Genomic DNA, 15531 nt, shown 5'->3' with positions numbered 1-15531 from the left:
CGCATGTTGTTGGTGTAACGCAAGTCCTTGCATTTTCTATAACTGTATCCTAAGTGGGCTTGTGGAGGATGCTGGTTAGCGTATAAGTTAGCCAAGCCTCGAGGAGCTTTGTTACTGCTGGTGGCGTCTCTTCCTTCACGGACGTGGAAACTCCTTTACCGCGAGACATTGCGATACTGCCGTGAGGAGGAGGTGACCCGCCTCGCCTGGGAGAGGCATTAGGTGTTATATCCTCACCTTCTGTTTCAAAAACCTCATTGATGGTGTTCAAGAGGTTGGTTATGAGGTCGCCCATTACCCTCGTTCTTTCTTCTCCGTTACTTGCCATTCAGATCTGTGAGTACAAGGAAAAGGAATTTTATTCTTGGGTTTTTTTTTGGTAGCAATCCGTGCTAGTTGTAGATCTAGAGGAAACTAAAAATTTAACTAGGAAATCCCCCCAAATTGTTTGACCAGAAAATATAAATTTTCAGTTAAAATATTAAATTTTATGTAATGAGGGATTAACCTTAGTTAATGATAATATCTCTAGATTTAGAACTTGACAGCATGGATAACGTAAGATAAAGTCGGTGAGAAACTAAAAATAATGCACATTTAATATTCCGAAAGATTTGAGGAATATCAAGCAATAAATGACATTTATGTAAATAAGGAGAATGTTTCACTCATTAATGAATGAGATAGATGATTATTCCTTCTGACAATGATGAATGACAGACAAATCCTAGAATGTTTGAACTAATCTCGGATCTGATGGAAAAGTATGGAATAATGTGAGCAAGAATCTTGATGAAAAGCTAAAGCTTGTATCTTTGCTAGAAAGAGAGAATCTTCTTCTGAAAAACTATTCTTGTTAAGTGAATATTACATACCTTACACCACTCTCTTCTTCCTATTTATATGAGACATGTCCCTACAAACCCTAATAATACAAGTGCAGAAAATATTCTCTTTAATATCCTATTACAAAAACTAGCCGTCATTATTCTGTCTTTGGTGTCGACCTCGGTCACTGTTAACTGCCCGACCGCGAATCTTACTGCCTCCTGGTCGACTTCGACCGACCCTTTCCTTAATGACGCTAAATTACAATACCTTTAGTCAAACAATAAAATTTAAGAATTAAAAGTCTAGAAAGCAAACACTATTTTTTCCCCCAAAAGAAACAAAAAGGAGTTTCAATATCTTTTTCTTTTTGACGAAGAAGTAAAGATGGTTTGATCTTTGATTAAAGGAATATATTTAACTTAAAGTGAAGTATCAGAAACCTCTTTTTTGTTTGACTAATAGGGTCTCGGATACAAATACATATACTTTTTGGCCTTATTCGTCAAAAAGACAAAACCAAACATCTCAATCATCAAATCCGAGGTTGGTACCTTTGTCAGGTCGCTAACATGTATTGAACTTCACCAGATAACAGGAACAATAAACAAAAAAATAAAATCAAAGGAAAAAAGACAGAGATCATTGATACAAACAACACCAAAAAGAACATTAAGGGACGCACGAAAGAATTCTTTTCCTTAAAAAATGTTGTATTAGTACTTTTACTATAATTTGAGTTTCTAAAAAAAAAAAAAAAAACCCTTTTGCAAGAACGCATTCATTTCAATCTTCATACTCAAAAAACATTCATTATTTGCATCTTTGTATCCAATTTTTGGCTATTGACTTGAGCTCCCAAAAGACTTGTTGGCTCATCAGATAAATATCAACGGCTCAATTGTCTCAAAAATTTCAAGAAAAGAAGGTAAAACATGACCCTTTTGGTTACAGAATTAAACTATCCTGTTTAATTTCATTTCTTGAATTTATTCAAAATTTTCATAAATGGTGACTTTCTGTTTTCAGCTGCTGGAGGAGTTGAATGTTGATTGGTTTTTGGACAAAGGGAATGTTTTATTGAGAATTTTATGACTTGTACATACAATGGGATAAATGAAGGAATTGGGTGTTGTATTTAATGTAGCTGAGGGGATTAGTATATGGGGTATACTAGTAGGGGAAGGAGTTTTCCCTGTGGTTGTTCAGATGGGTGCTGGGGTTTTTCACCTAATAGTATTACCACTTGAATGGCTGATTTCCAGAGGTCTAGTCTTGCTGATAGGGACATTGATCAGGTACTTATTTTGCTTCCACTTTGTTATATTCGCAAAACTACTTTAGAGTAGTCAAAGACGGGTCCAGGATTTAAAGTAATTAGCACTGAACTCATTATACTTTTGATAACATGAGTTCAAAATTTAATGTATGTTGAAATTTTAGTGGTTTTTCACCCACATCGATATACATACATACATACGTACAGAGGCGGACCTATGCTTGTAGAAGAGGGGTCATCGGACCCCATTAACTTTGGCAAAAAGCCTGAATATATAAGTGTGTATATGTTGAAAAACTGTCATATATTTTGTTTGGAACCCTTAAGATCAAAAGTCCAATAGGGGCACTGGTTGAGCAGTTCGTTCATGTGCCTCCGCCACCTTCACATCCTAGGTACGCCTCTGCATACGTACCTAATACATACATATGTGTGTTTGTGTGTGTGTATGTTCTGTGTCCAAAATATGGAGTTCAGTTAAGCCCATAGCATAGAGACTTTCTCTGCCTCCGGGAATAATTATGAGGTTCTAGGTTTAGGGAATGCAAAATAAATGTATTTATTGCCCTGCATGTAGATATTAAGCTTAACTGTTTTCTGCCTGTTATCTTTTCTTCTTGGCTTTGTTTCATTTGAAGGCCATTGCAGCGCTTAAGAAAGGAGCAAATCTGCTGAAGTATGGGCGCAGAGGAAAGCCCAAGTTCTGTCCTTTTCGTCTTTCTAATGTGAGTTCTTCATTTATCTCATTTTCAAAATACTATTTTCCTTTGTGGTTATGGGGTCAATATGCAAGCTTGAGGAATATCTAGGATAGAAGCTGTTTGGCATTCAGGACTCCCATATCATTTGCACTGAGAACAAATTGACCATCTAGTTTTATTGATCTGTATGATGCAATAAAGCACTCGTCTTTTACATTGATTATAGCTTTGAAAGCATAGCAGATGTGAGACAAGTCAGAGGCACAGATATAAGCATTCTGTGTACAGAGTGGACGAAGAGTTGAAGGCGAGGGAGAGAAGAGAAATAGATTTTGGGAATAGTTGTCTAGTTGTAAACAACAAACATGTTTGAGACAGAGCTTGTTAGAGGAAAGTATACTAGCACAAGTCAAAGAGTATTTTCTTTTCTTGAGTTCTGAATCGTGCACATGCTGGCCCTCAGGGATTTCTCGGTTATCAGAAAAAATGTCGAATATCCATTTCTTTAAGTACTGTTTTTTTTTCTGTACTTGCTTGGAAACTTGATTACCAGTTGTATTTATACCATATCACTAAGGGCTTTCTTGGATGTGTATCAGGACGAATCTGCGTTGGTATGGTACCATGGCAAAGAAGAAAAACAGCTTGAACTGTGCCATGTTTCAAGGATTATTCCTGGACAGAGAACTGTGAGTTTGACTATTCCCAGCTTCCTTCCCTTATAAAAAGAAATTTTCTCCCTCAATTTTCCTTCTGTGAGTGCTTCTAAGGAGAGATAGTAGGACCGTAGTTTTGTTAACTTGCCGAAATGGCAATGTCTACTATTCCTCTTTTCTTTGCATTTGCATTTCATCTTCTTCTCTAAGGGTAATTTGGGTGGTAGAACGGAGGGACAAAGTAAAGGAACCCAAGATTTAAAGATCAATGGACAATGGTTTAGGAGTGCTTTACATGGTAGATTTTCTGGTTTTACTCTGTAAGAGAAGGTGGATTAAATTTTCTGATCATTGATCAGTACAAGTAGTTCCTGCGTCAAGTTTTGATTTTGCTCTATGATTGACTTGTAAAGATTGTTCAATTTATAGTTCACAAGGGCTTTGCTCTTCTTACTTCTTGTCAAATTTAGATCCTTATTCTGTGTGATTACATATTCCTTCTTGTTCTGGAGCTTTAGTTTCAAGAGGCTGACCAAAATGGTGTTAATTTTTCTCCTCCTTAGGCAATATTCCAGCGGTATCCTCGACCTGAAAAGGAGTATCAATCATTTTCTCTCATCTGTAATGACAGGTCTTTGGACTTGGTAGGTTTCTGATTTGTCTCAATGAAAATAAATATTCTTTTTTGTCGTGAAAAATGAGCATTTTGATTTCTATAACATCGTCTTAAAAAATTTTCTACAACTCTAATGATAATTTTGCGTAGATCTGTAAAGACAAGGATGAAGCTGAGGTTTGGATTGCTGGGCTGAAGGCAATAATTACACGGGGACGCTCTCGCAAAGGAAGAAATGATGCAAGAAGTGAACCTGTGTTTCCTGATAGTCCGCATGGTGAACGAGTCACCACATCAACTTCATCTATTGTATGTTAGCATTTTGTCGTACCTTCTTTATTTGTGCGTTTTCATTCTTTCTCTCCTCTCACTTCTTCCCTCTTCCAACTGATTCAAGAATGCTGTATGACCATCTTTTTGCCTCAGGATCAAGGAGACAATCAAAGAACTGAGAGTCTACCTCAAAGCAGGCTCGGAAAAGCCTATGCTGACATTATTTCATACACTGCAGCTTCCAAGAGTCCTACACTTGCTGAAACAGTTGCCTTTAATCTTAGCTCGTTTTCTTCTGGAACAGTTGACAACTCAAATGCTCGAAGTTCTACGGCCGATACGTTCCGAGTTAGTTTATCTAGTGCCATAAGTTCATCCAGCCAGGGTTCTTGCCTTGAAGATTTTGATAACCTAGGAGATGTCTTCATTTGGGGAGAAGGTACTGGCAATGGGCTATTGGGAGGCGGTAAGCACAGAATTGGTAGATCATCTGGCACAAGGATTAATGCTTATACTCCCAAGGCACTAGAGTCAACTGTGGTACTTGATGTTCAGAGTATTGCCTGTGGTACTAAGCATGCTATGTTAGTCACAAAACAAGGAGAGGTATTCAGCTGGGGTGAAGAAGCAGGCGGCAGGCTGGGGCATGGGGCGGAAACAGACGTTTCACATCCCAAGCTCATCAACAATCTCAGAGGAATGAGTGTTGAGGTAATTGCATGTGGGGAATATCACTCATGTGCTGTTACATCCTCCGGGGATCTATACACTTGGGGTGACGGCGCTAAAAGTTCGGGTTTGCTTGGACACAGAAGTGAAGCCAGTCACTGGATCCCAAAGAGAGTATGTGGGCTCATGGAAGGTTTAAGAGTGTCTCATATTTCCTGTGGGCCTTGGCATACAGCTCTCATAACATCTGCCGGCCGCTTGTTTACATTTGGAGATGGAACTTTTGGTGCTTTGGGTCATGGGGATCGTTCCGTGTATATTACTCCTAGAGAGGTGGAAAGTTTTAAAGGACTGAGGACACTCAAGGTTGCTTGTGGTGTTTGGCATACTGCTGCAGTAGTTGAATTAATGACTGGATTGGATTCTGGACCATCTGATGGTCCGTCTGGAACGCTATTCACCTGGGGAGACGGAGACAAAGGGCGACTAGGACATGGTGGCGATGAACCGAGACTAGCTCCTGAGTGTATAGCTGCATTGGCTGACATAAACTTCAGTCAAGTAGCCTGTGGCTATACCATGACCGTTGCATTGACAACCAGGGGCCGAGTATATACGATGGGTAGTACTGTTTATGGCCAGCTTGGTTGCCCTCTAGCTAATGAGAAGTTACCAATTCGTGTAGAAGGTAATATCGCTGACAGTACTGTGGAGGAAATTTCTTGTGGTTCACACCATGTTGCTGTTTTGACTTCCAAAACAGAAGTTTATACGTGGGGAAAGGGTGAAAATGGACAACTAGGTCATGGAGACTGTGAGAATAAGTATACGCCTACTCTAGTAGATATTTTGAGGGATAAACAAGTAAAGAGAATAGTGTGTGGTTCAAATTTTACTGCTGCTATTTGTGTACATAATTGGGCATTAAGTGCTGATAATTCTGTATGCTTTGGATGCCGTATCCCTTTCAATTTCAGAAGAAAACGTCATAATTGTTACAATTGTGGGTTTGTCTTTTGCAAAGCATGCACCAGCAAAAAATCACTTAAAGCATCATTAGCCCCAAGCACAAACAAGCCATATCGTGTTTGTGATGATTGTTTTGACAAGTTACAGAAAACAATTGAATCAGAATCTACGTATCGAGTTCCAAAAGTCAAAACTGGAAATTATAAGGCTTATGAGCAGACAGATAAAGAGAGTGGGCTTCCTCTATTTGTAGGTCAAACTTCCAGACTCTCGTCTTCTGACTCATTCAACCGCATTCAGGGCAGAATTTCCAGGGTTGATCAAAATGAGAACCCTGCATTTTCCTTTCAAAGTGAAAATGCTCAGAGGGAAAGCTTTTCCTTACCTAAATCACCAATCAGTCCATTTCGATTTCCAAAAGGTCTCTTATCGGCTTCTCTTCCGAGTGCGAGAGTGGTTTCTCAGTCGACATCTCCCTCGCCAGGAAAGACAAGTCCATCGTGGCCTGCAATACCAACTCCGTATCGTCCTGTTCGTACATCTGAAGTAGTTATAGATAATTTGAAGCCTATTAATGAGAGCTTAAGCCAGGAGGTCAAACAATTAAAGGCACAGGTGATATTTCTATGCGGTGGAATAATTTTCCAGTTTCTTCATGCTAAATCTTAATGCTTGTGTTATTTCAACTCTATATCTCTTTATGGCTTCTTGCTAACTATAAATGTGTGTCATTAAATCTGTATTGTGATGAGCACTCCGGCTGTAATTGTTTTTGCCTATTATTGAGTTCATGAGGTGCTAATGCGAAGTTAAAACAAATAGTCAGATACTAACTTTCAGTTCTTTCTAAAACATTTAACAGAATCATAATGATGCTAAATTCATGCCACAACTTCTAATTTAAATGCTTATATGGAAGATTCAAATTATAAATATCCAATACAACTGTCATTTAAGTAGTTCAATAGAGTATGTGACGTTCGCATTTCAAATTCCTCCTTCGATGTGACAAAGATGTGTATGCATGCGGTGTGATACACACGACGTGATTTCATATCTATACAGGTTATGTTGATTTTAGGTGCTACAAGATTAGGTTCCTGAAATGATTGATATTTTTTTATAAGCTTAAATGAATAATATTTTTATTTGAATTCAGCTCTTCTTACAAAAGAAAGGTCTGTTTTTATTCTGCCTCCTAAAATCTCTTCCCTCCTGGAGAACCATCTGTTATATCTGTTTCCAGATAGCCAAGTTGTCTTATTGAGATAACTAGGCTTTAAGAAATTATCTGGTGATGCTATGCGTGAAAATGAGCTAATGCTGTTTCTCATTTCGGGGTTACCTTCAACGAGATGTTGGACAGCCTATAAACCTACACATCATGAACCGTCGTGTAGACATATTGACAAGAAGAAGATATGAGGAGAAAAAGATAGGAGAAAACCATTCTACACTTTATCCAACGATTACTTAAGAATGAAGTTGTCTTACCTCTGAAAAATAATTTGAGTCTTGTATGTGCAGCCATCTGCTTTTTGGTTTGACGTGCAAGTAATATTAGCATCTTAAACTAGCAAACAAACTATTTTCATATATCTAATTACATAGGTGGATGATCAGTAGCTTTGCAGCTTTATTTGATAAGATGAAGCTCGATCAAGATGGAAACTTACATTGATTTGTTTTGGACATGGGACTAGGTGGGAATTTCAGTGACTATGCTGTATGAATAATTCATCCAATAGTGTTTAAACATGTTCTAAGGTGGATCATCTATATGAAGGAGATCATTCAAGTCTGCATCAGAATACCTAACAACTCTGTATGTCTCCTGTCCTTACGCAAAAAAAAAAAAAAAAAAAAAAAAAAAATATCAATCAATGCAATAAAGGGGTATGACTAGAGGTATCTGATACCAAAAGATAAAATCGAATTTTGGAACAAGAAGAAAAAGTACCTGAATTTCCAAGTGAGGAGTCACCGATAAACTAAAAACCATTGAGATTCAAAAACAAGGGTGGCGATAGGTCAGTATGATGTGAAAGGCTCCACGAACTAGGTGGAGTGGTTGTCAACTAGATTGCCGATAAGAAAAGTCAAGATTGGCTTGATTTTTGGTCCACCCTTGTAAAGCTAAAATGTTACTCTCACAGAAAAGACTTGTTTGTGCATATTGTCTTTGACACTTTTCGTGGCTTGAGAGTGCGCTCTCTTTTCTGTTTTCAATGCTCTCTCTCTCTCTCTCTCTCTCTCTCTCTTCTGATAAGAGAAAGAGCAATAGCTTGAATGACTGTTATTCCACTTATAGTTAAAGTGCCATGCTTACTAGAAGTGGAGGGTGTACACATCCTCTTTTGTTCGATGGGATTTTCCAGTCTGATTGTTTGAGGCTGGGTTTGACGCGGCAGTGCAGCCGAGAGATCACTTGCAAGAGACAAAATTAAGTCCTTGTTCGTCGAAAGCTTCTGTGTATCTATTCTTTGGAAAATTTCCTCTTCTGGCCTTTTTTCGTTTTGATGGTTGAACTGGAGATCTGGATACCAATTTTTCAGGGAAATGATTTCGTACCCTGGCTCTAATACCATGTAAAAGAAGTAGTAGAGAAGAGAATCAGACGAATGTTCTGCTTGATTTATTCGCTCAATAAACCATGGCTTAATTAGTGTTGACAAAATAGGAAAGAATGCATAATTACAGTCATAGAATCTTTCTAATTGATCCTAACTGATAATGCATCTTCTTAGTTGATCCTAATATACACAATAGTTTAAATATTCTTGATGCATTCCTCTGCGAGCAATTAAGTATCGTGATAACAAAGTTCCAAACTGATGAGATTGACTCAAAAATGTTTGTAGTTGGAAGAACTTGCAACCAAATCTCAACTTCTTGAAGTTGAACTTGAGAGAAAGACAAAGCAGTTGAAGGATGCTACTGCAAAAGCAGCTATTGAAGCAGAGAAAAGAAAAGCGGCGAAACAAGTAATCAAGTCTCTGACTGCCCAGGTAAGATGATCTTTATATTCAAATGTTTAATCTACAAAGTCTGCATAGTTGTTGTACATAAAGATCTTGTAACTATTTTAGTATTCTTGAGTTCGATCTAGTTTTAATAGCCTTATATTATCATACGCCCAGATCAAATTTTGTTCTGTTCTTGGCAAGTTAGCATGTTTTGTTATATATTTGCTCATCAGTTGCAGTCATTCATTTTCTATTAGCAGTTATTGAAGCTAGTTCCAACTTGTGGGAACTCAATCTATTAGTTTGGATACTGTAGCGCTCGCATTATTCATTCAAGAGTATATTCTGCTCATCGCTGTTTTACCATGACATAAATTTACATGGTACACACTTACATGCGCATGACCTATAAGGTTCTCATTATGCATCGGCTAGCTAGTTGAGATTCTCAGAAAGTGGTCAGAGTATGTCTTCTGTGTTTTTGTTTATTTAGTTACTATCTCATATTTTCCAGTCATTTCGTATACTCACTGCATAAAATGAATCACTTTCTTCATAAGCTTAACTAGCTGATGAGTAACAATTAGTACAAATTGCTGTAAGATGGTTTAGTTGCAGAAAATTATCTCTTCTCGACTCAGAAAGGAAAAACATTATAGTTGAGAAGATTAAAAGATGGAGGGCAGGTAGTTTTCATACTTCAAGAAGATGAAATTACATCTAAAAAAGAAAGTCTTCTAGTCTTGTCGCTCAAAATTACAATTCTCTTTGACTTTGTAAGTTCAACAGCTGATGGCATGAATAATCCAATTTTCTACAGCTGAAGGAGATCACTGAAAGGCTTCCAGAAGAACAGATCTCCACCGGCAATTTAGATTTTAATGCTGAACAAACATCGTTTGACCGTAGCCGTCCTTCTAATGGTAGTTGTGTAACCACCGCAGCCATAACCGAGTGCAGTGGTAGTTCTAATACTCCTGTCTCAGCCAAGGGTATTAAGTCTAGAAAGCAGAAGGCCGAGCGAATGATACAAGTTGAACCAGGCATCTACCTGTATCTTTTTTCCTTACCAGATGGAGGCAATGATCTGAAACGAGTTCGTTTCAGGTACTTATCTTTCTAACCTGTTTCATTTTTTGGGGAGTAAAAATAACCAACCACTCAGAAGTTTACTCTTTCCATTGAACAACTTCAGTAAGAGCTTATAATATGTGAAATTTGACTTGTGAATCGGAGAATTAGCTATTAATTTCTCTTTTCATGTTTTTGTGTTCATCATATGTGCTGCCTTATTTAACAACATATTATGCTTCCTGAATTGACAACTAGTCTGTTTTCGTCAATGCCAACTGTTATCACAATTGGTTCATTTGCATGCATGTATCTCCTTTTTATTTGGCATGATCATGTAAACCTCTTATTAGCACTGTCAAATTTGGCCCAAGCCCAAATGACCCGTCCAACCTGCCTAACCCGCCCAAGGTTGGGCTGGTTATTGATCCACCCATTTATTGAACTCAGCCTATCTTGATCCAACCCATCTCAACCCATTTAAGTTGGGCTGATTTTTAACCCAAACTGATCCACGAGTAACTTTGCCAAAATATCTCAGAAATAATTCTTTTTTGTTTGATATGTTATATATGCATCACAAAAGAAAAAAATCTTATTTAGTAATTATTCAATTCATAAGAAAATAACACATATTAATTAAAGTTTTGGAAGAGTTGGAAGAGTTGGAAGGGTTGGGCTATGACCCAAATTTTAGCCCATCTTGAGCCAGCTCATCTTAGCCAAAGTAACTTTTGGGTGAGTCAATGACCTGCTCATTTATTGACTCAGCTCATTTTGACCTGCTCAAAATCTGCTCAACCCACACCATTGGACACCCCTACCTCTGATCAATAGTTTCAAATTGCTGGAAGTGAGCATTTAGTGAGATGAACAGAAAACGATGATTTCAGCTAAAGTACGGCATGTAAAAGTTGATACCGTAAATTTTTCTTTCTTGAAAAAACAGTATTCGACATCAAATAGGTGGAATGATTCTCTGCATACTTACCCAACTAAAAAGTGTCACTGGAGATCAAACAAAGACTACATGAAACATAAATGCATTGCAGATGAATCTAAATTAGTGCTTAATTATTAACTTTGCTTCGACTTGAATTATCTCGATTTGTTTGCTGAAGTTTCGTGTGCTTTCCTACAGCCGTAAAATCTTCACAGAGGAAGAGGCAGAAAAGTGGTGGAATGAAAATGGACAAAAAATCTGCGAGAAGTACAACATCACGCCAAATGTCTAATTCGTAGCAACTGGAAATTTGTTACAGGAAAAGACGCTAAGGAAGGCTATCCGGTGGATTTTGACGATCTTCTCTGCTCTTTACTATGGAAATGTTAAATTTCTACTATTTTCGAGCAAGCTAGATTCTGCATTCAAACAACAAAGCGCAGCAGTATCAAGGGATCAGCGGAAAATAGGAAAAGGGTAAATAGTATGTCTATATTTTCTTTAATGTGTGCATTTGTATATCATTTTTTGATGCAGATGTCTCTATTTTTGATGATTTCATTTCAACTAATGGCTAGTTTTCGTGTAGAACAGTAGTGAGTGAGAAAATTAACAAATTTGTAGGTACAGTTTTTTTCTTTTTCTGTGACTTTTATTTATGAATTTGATACAGTAGTCAGAGTTGTCGCATTCTTATGAATATACTCTTTATGAAGAGAGGAGAGTTGTGTTCAGGGGGGATGCTGTTTTGCATGCTTTCCTTTATGAGATTATAATAACTTCTTAGAAACTGGCTATGTTTTAAACACCCTTAAAAGCAGCTACCTGATGACATTTCTACACTGAATCCTAAGGGAAAAGGTTTACAAATACTTTTGGGCTTTTTTCACTTTTAGCCTGTGCCAGAAACTATTTACATTCGCTAGCCGAAAAAGTGTATAAAATTTGTATAATTTTTGTATATAACATGCAGAATGTATGTGTGTGTGTGTGTGTGTGTGTGTGTATATATATATACACACACACACACAACAACAACAAACCCAGTATAATCCCATGAGTGGCGTCTGGGGAGGGTAGTGTGTACGCAAAACTTACCCCTACCTTAGGATAGAGAGGCTGTTTCCGATATACCCTCGCTTAGAATGTATATATATATATAAAAAATATATTTTTTTGACTATTATTTTGAGAGCGGTTATACAATATTATTTTTCCAATATTTTTTCATCTCCTGTATAGATAAATAGTCATTTTTGTAGAGTTTCAAAATTTCACATGTGAAACTCCATATAATGTAAGGAATGTGAAATTTGAAACTCCCAGGACATGTGTTATTTTTTAAAGATTTGAGCGAAAAGTGGCCACTCGGCGCTATTTCTACATGACGGAATGCTAAGCTTTGGGTGAAAACAAATGGGGCAAAGGCACAGAAATACAAAGTGGGCCCAAATATGATTTTGTCATATCCAAACAAGAGAGTCAAGACAAGTAGACAACTACAGACTACTTTAAAGCGACAAGTTTTAAAAGAAGAATTAACCTAAATAGTTGCTCATACAATAGCTTGAAACAATTGATGAATATAAAATATATATATATATATATATATATATATAAATTATGTATAAATATATACAGTTATGTATATTCAATGTATACTCCATATTTATTAACGAGAAAAAGTAAATACATATGGCTTGTTATTCGTGTAACTATTCCGTTTTAAAAAGAGAGGAAAATGAAGGGTGAAAAAGGAGGCCACGATCTGCCACTCTTTTATTGAAACGTGTGCTCTTACAGCCAATCAGTATTTAGTGACAAGACATGGGAGTTTGATTTTTTGATTCATTTTTAATTCATTCATTTGTTTGGTCTGTACTTTGAACAAGAAAAAAGGAAACAAACATGTCATATAATGTCCGCTACTCATTTCCTGACTTTTCTCTTCCCAATCCCAATTTCCTATCAGAAACCATTATTTCATGAACATGAAATTTCATTATCTAATTCAAAACAAGGTTATCTTAATCCTAAGATTACAATCTCAAAATTATATAGTCTCACCTCTTATATATGATAGATAATATAAAGTTATTTGGTATTAACTTATATAAATAGCCAAACACTGAACAAATAAAATTCCAAATTTAATACCAAATTAGTGGGCGTTTGGACATAAGAATTGTAAAATTCCAAAAAAAAAAAAGTGAAAAAAAATTTCAAGTAAAAATGGTATTTGAAAATTAGAGTTGTGTTTGGACATGAATATAATTTTGGGTTATTTTTGAAGTTTTGTGTGATCTGAGCGAAAATTTTGAAAAATGGCTTTTTGGAGTTTTTCAAATTCCAAAAAATATCAAAATGCATCTTCAAGTGAAAATTGAAAATTTTATGAACAAAACGTTGATTTCGGAAAAAAGTGAAAAAACTTCGGAAAAAAAAAGAAAAAATTTCTTATGTCCAAACGGGCTCTTAGTATCATAATCCTGCTAATCGAACGATCCCTACAAAACTACAAGCTTTGAAGGTGAATTAGATTTTTAATACTCATTCCTTCTCAATTTATGTGGGAGGTTGACTCAAAATAGAGCTTAAGAAAGAACAAAATATCTTTTGCTACGTACCAAGAAAATCACTAAAACTCTTTGCCTAAAACATGTCATGACGATTATAAGAACATTTCATTAGAGGTAAAATCGAAAGTTTAGAGTAAAAAGAGTTCTCAAATATGGCCAGGTACATGCGATTCATTTTCTAGTAGAGAAGAGCATGGAGGTCCTGAGTAGGTAGTCCAGCGATTAGGTTAGAAGGTTAGTAGATAGTCGAGCGATTACTCTCCTTCTGTGGGGAGCATAATTCTAATTTAGAGCACCTTAGCTGCTCCATCTTCTCCTTACTAGTATATATTGTTATTAAGCTATCTTTGTCTTCAATTTTATGACTACTTATGTTTCTTTTAATTTGGTTAGCTTTAATATCTTTTGCTTTCATTATTTTTGTATTTTCATCATAGTTTTTTTACTCTTGTATTTTTTAAACCTATTTTGAAAAATACTTTTTTTGCGCTGAGGGTCTATCAGAAATAATTATATTTCTACCTCGCAAAAGTAGAGGTAAAATCTGCGTACACCCCACTCTTCTCAAACCCCATTTGTAAGATCACATTGTGTATGTTGTTGTTGTTAATATGCCATTTATTTTCTAACAAATGAATAGTGTCATGTGAATAAAGGAGGTAAATGGCAAGGCAAGGCCAGTAGATATCACTATTTCTTTATACAACAACAATAACAAATCTAGTGTAATCTCATAAATAGGGTCTGGGGAGGGTAGTGTATACGCAGACCTTATCCCTACCTTATAAAGATAGAGAGGTTGTTTCCGATGGAGATAAGATAAAGCAACCAAGTAGCAAACAATGATAACAACAATGTATTACGGTAACGAGAACGAATGACACAACATGTAATAATAAAGAACCATGACTAAGATAATACAAAATAGTCCTAGCACTACTGGTAATCCTAGGAGGAACACACTATTATCTGACAACCTACAACCCTTATCCTCGACCTCCACACCTTTCTATTGTCGGTCATATCCTCGGTAAGCTGAACCAATGACATGTCCTGCCTAATTACCTCTTCCCAATACTTCTTAGGCACCCCTTCCCTTCCTAAGACCCGCCATGGATAACCCCTCACACCTCCCGATTGGAGCATCTATGTCTCTCCTCTTCACATGCCTGAACCATCTCAACCTCGATTCCCGCAACTTGTCCTCCACAAATGTCACTCCTACCTTGTCCCTAATAACTTCATTCCTGGTGCTGTCTTTCCTGGTATGCCACACATCCATCTCAACATCCTTATTTCAACTACTTTCATCTTCTGGACATAGGACTTCTTGACGGACCAGCACTCATCCCCATACAACGTAGTCGGCCTAACCATCATTTTGTAGAACTTTCCCTTAAGTACAGGTGGCACATTCTTATCACACAAAATCCCCGAGGCGAACCTCCATCTCATCTACCCCGCATCAATACGATGAGTAACATCCTCGCCAATCTTCCCATTGCCTTGGATAATAGACCCAAGATACTAGAAACTATCTCTTTTGGGATTGACTTGAGTATCAGTCTTCACCTCCACTTCTTCTCCATGCATCCCATCACTAAACTTGCACTCCAGTACTCGGTTTTTGACCCACTCAACTTGAAACCTTTAGACTCCAGTGTCTATATCCAAACTTCTAACCTAGCGTTAACTCTGCCTCGTGTCTTGTCAATCAGTACTATGTTATCAGCGAATAGCATACACCATGGCACCTCCCCTTATATTTGTCGCGTCACCACATCTAACGCTAAGGCAAACAAAAACGGGCTAAGAGCCGATCCCTGATGCAACCCTATCTCCAACGAAAAATTATCCAGGTTTTCTCTCACAATCCTCACCTGAGTCTTCGCTCCCTCGTACATGTCCTTAATCACCCTAATATACGCCACCGAGACACCGCTAGCCTCCATACATCTCCATAGGACCTCTCTCGGGACTT

At 37.2% G+C, this 15531-nt stretch overlaps 1 protein-coding gene across 1 annotated transcript; it reads left to right on the top strand.

The window, feature by feature from the left end:
• On the top strand, positions 1355-11705 carry LOC109235347. Its single transcript, XM_019401416.1, has 10 exons — positions 1355-1756; positions 1858-2126; positions 2746-2832; positions 3408-3497; positions 4028-4108; positions 4231-4389; positions 4507-6606; positions 8853-8999; positions 9778-10064; positions 11170-11705. Exons 2-10 carry the CDS (start codon positions 2079-2081, stop codon positions 11261-11263), a joined length of 3093 nt encoding a protein of 1030 aa, XP_019256961.1. The 5' UTR covers positions 1355-1756; positions 1858-2078; the 3' UTR covers positions 11264-11705.

This window comes from Nicotiana attenuata, chromosome 12, assembly GCF_001879085.1.
Source record: "Nicotiana attenuata strain UT chromosome 12, NIATTr2, whole genome shotgun sequence".
Taxonomy (NCBI): Eukaryota; Viridiplantae; Streptophyta; class Magnoliopsida; order Solanales; family Solanaceae; genus Nicotiana; species Nicotiana attenuata.
Note: the sequence above shows the minus strand (reverse complement) of the source record. Positions and strands in the feature narration are given on the sequence as shown.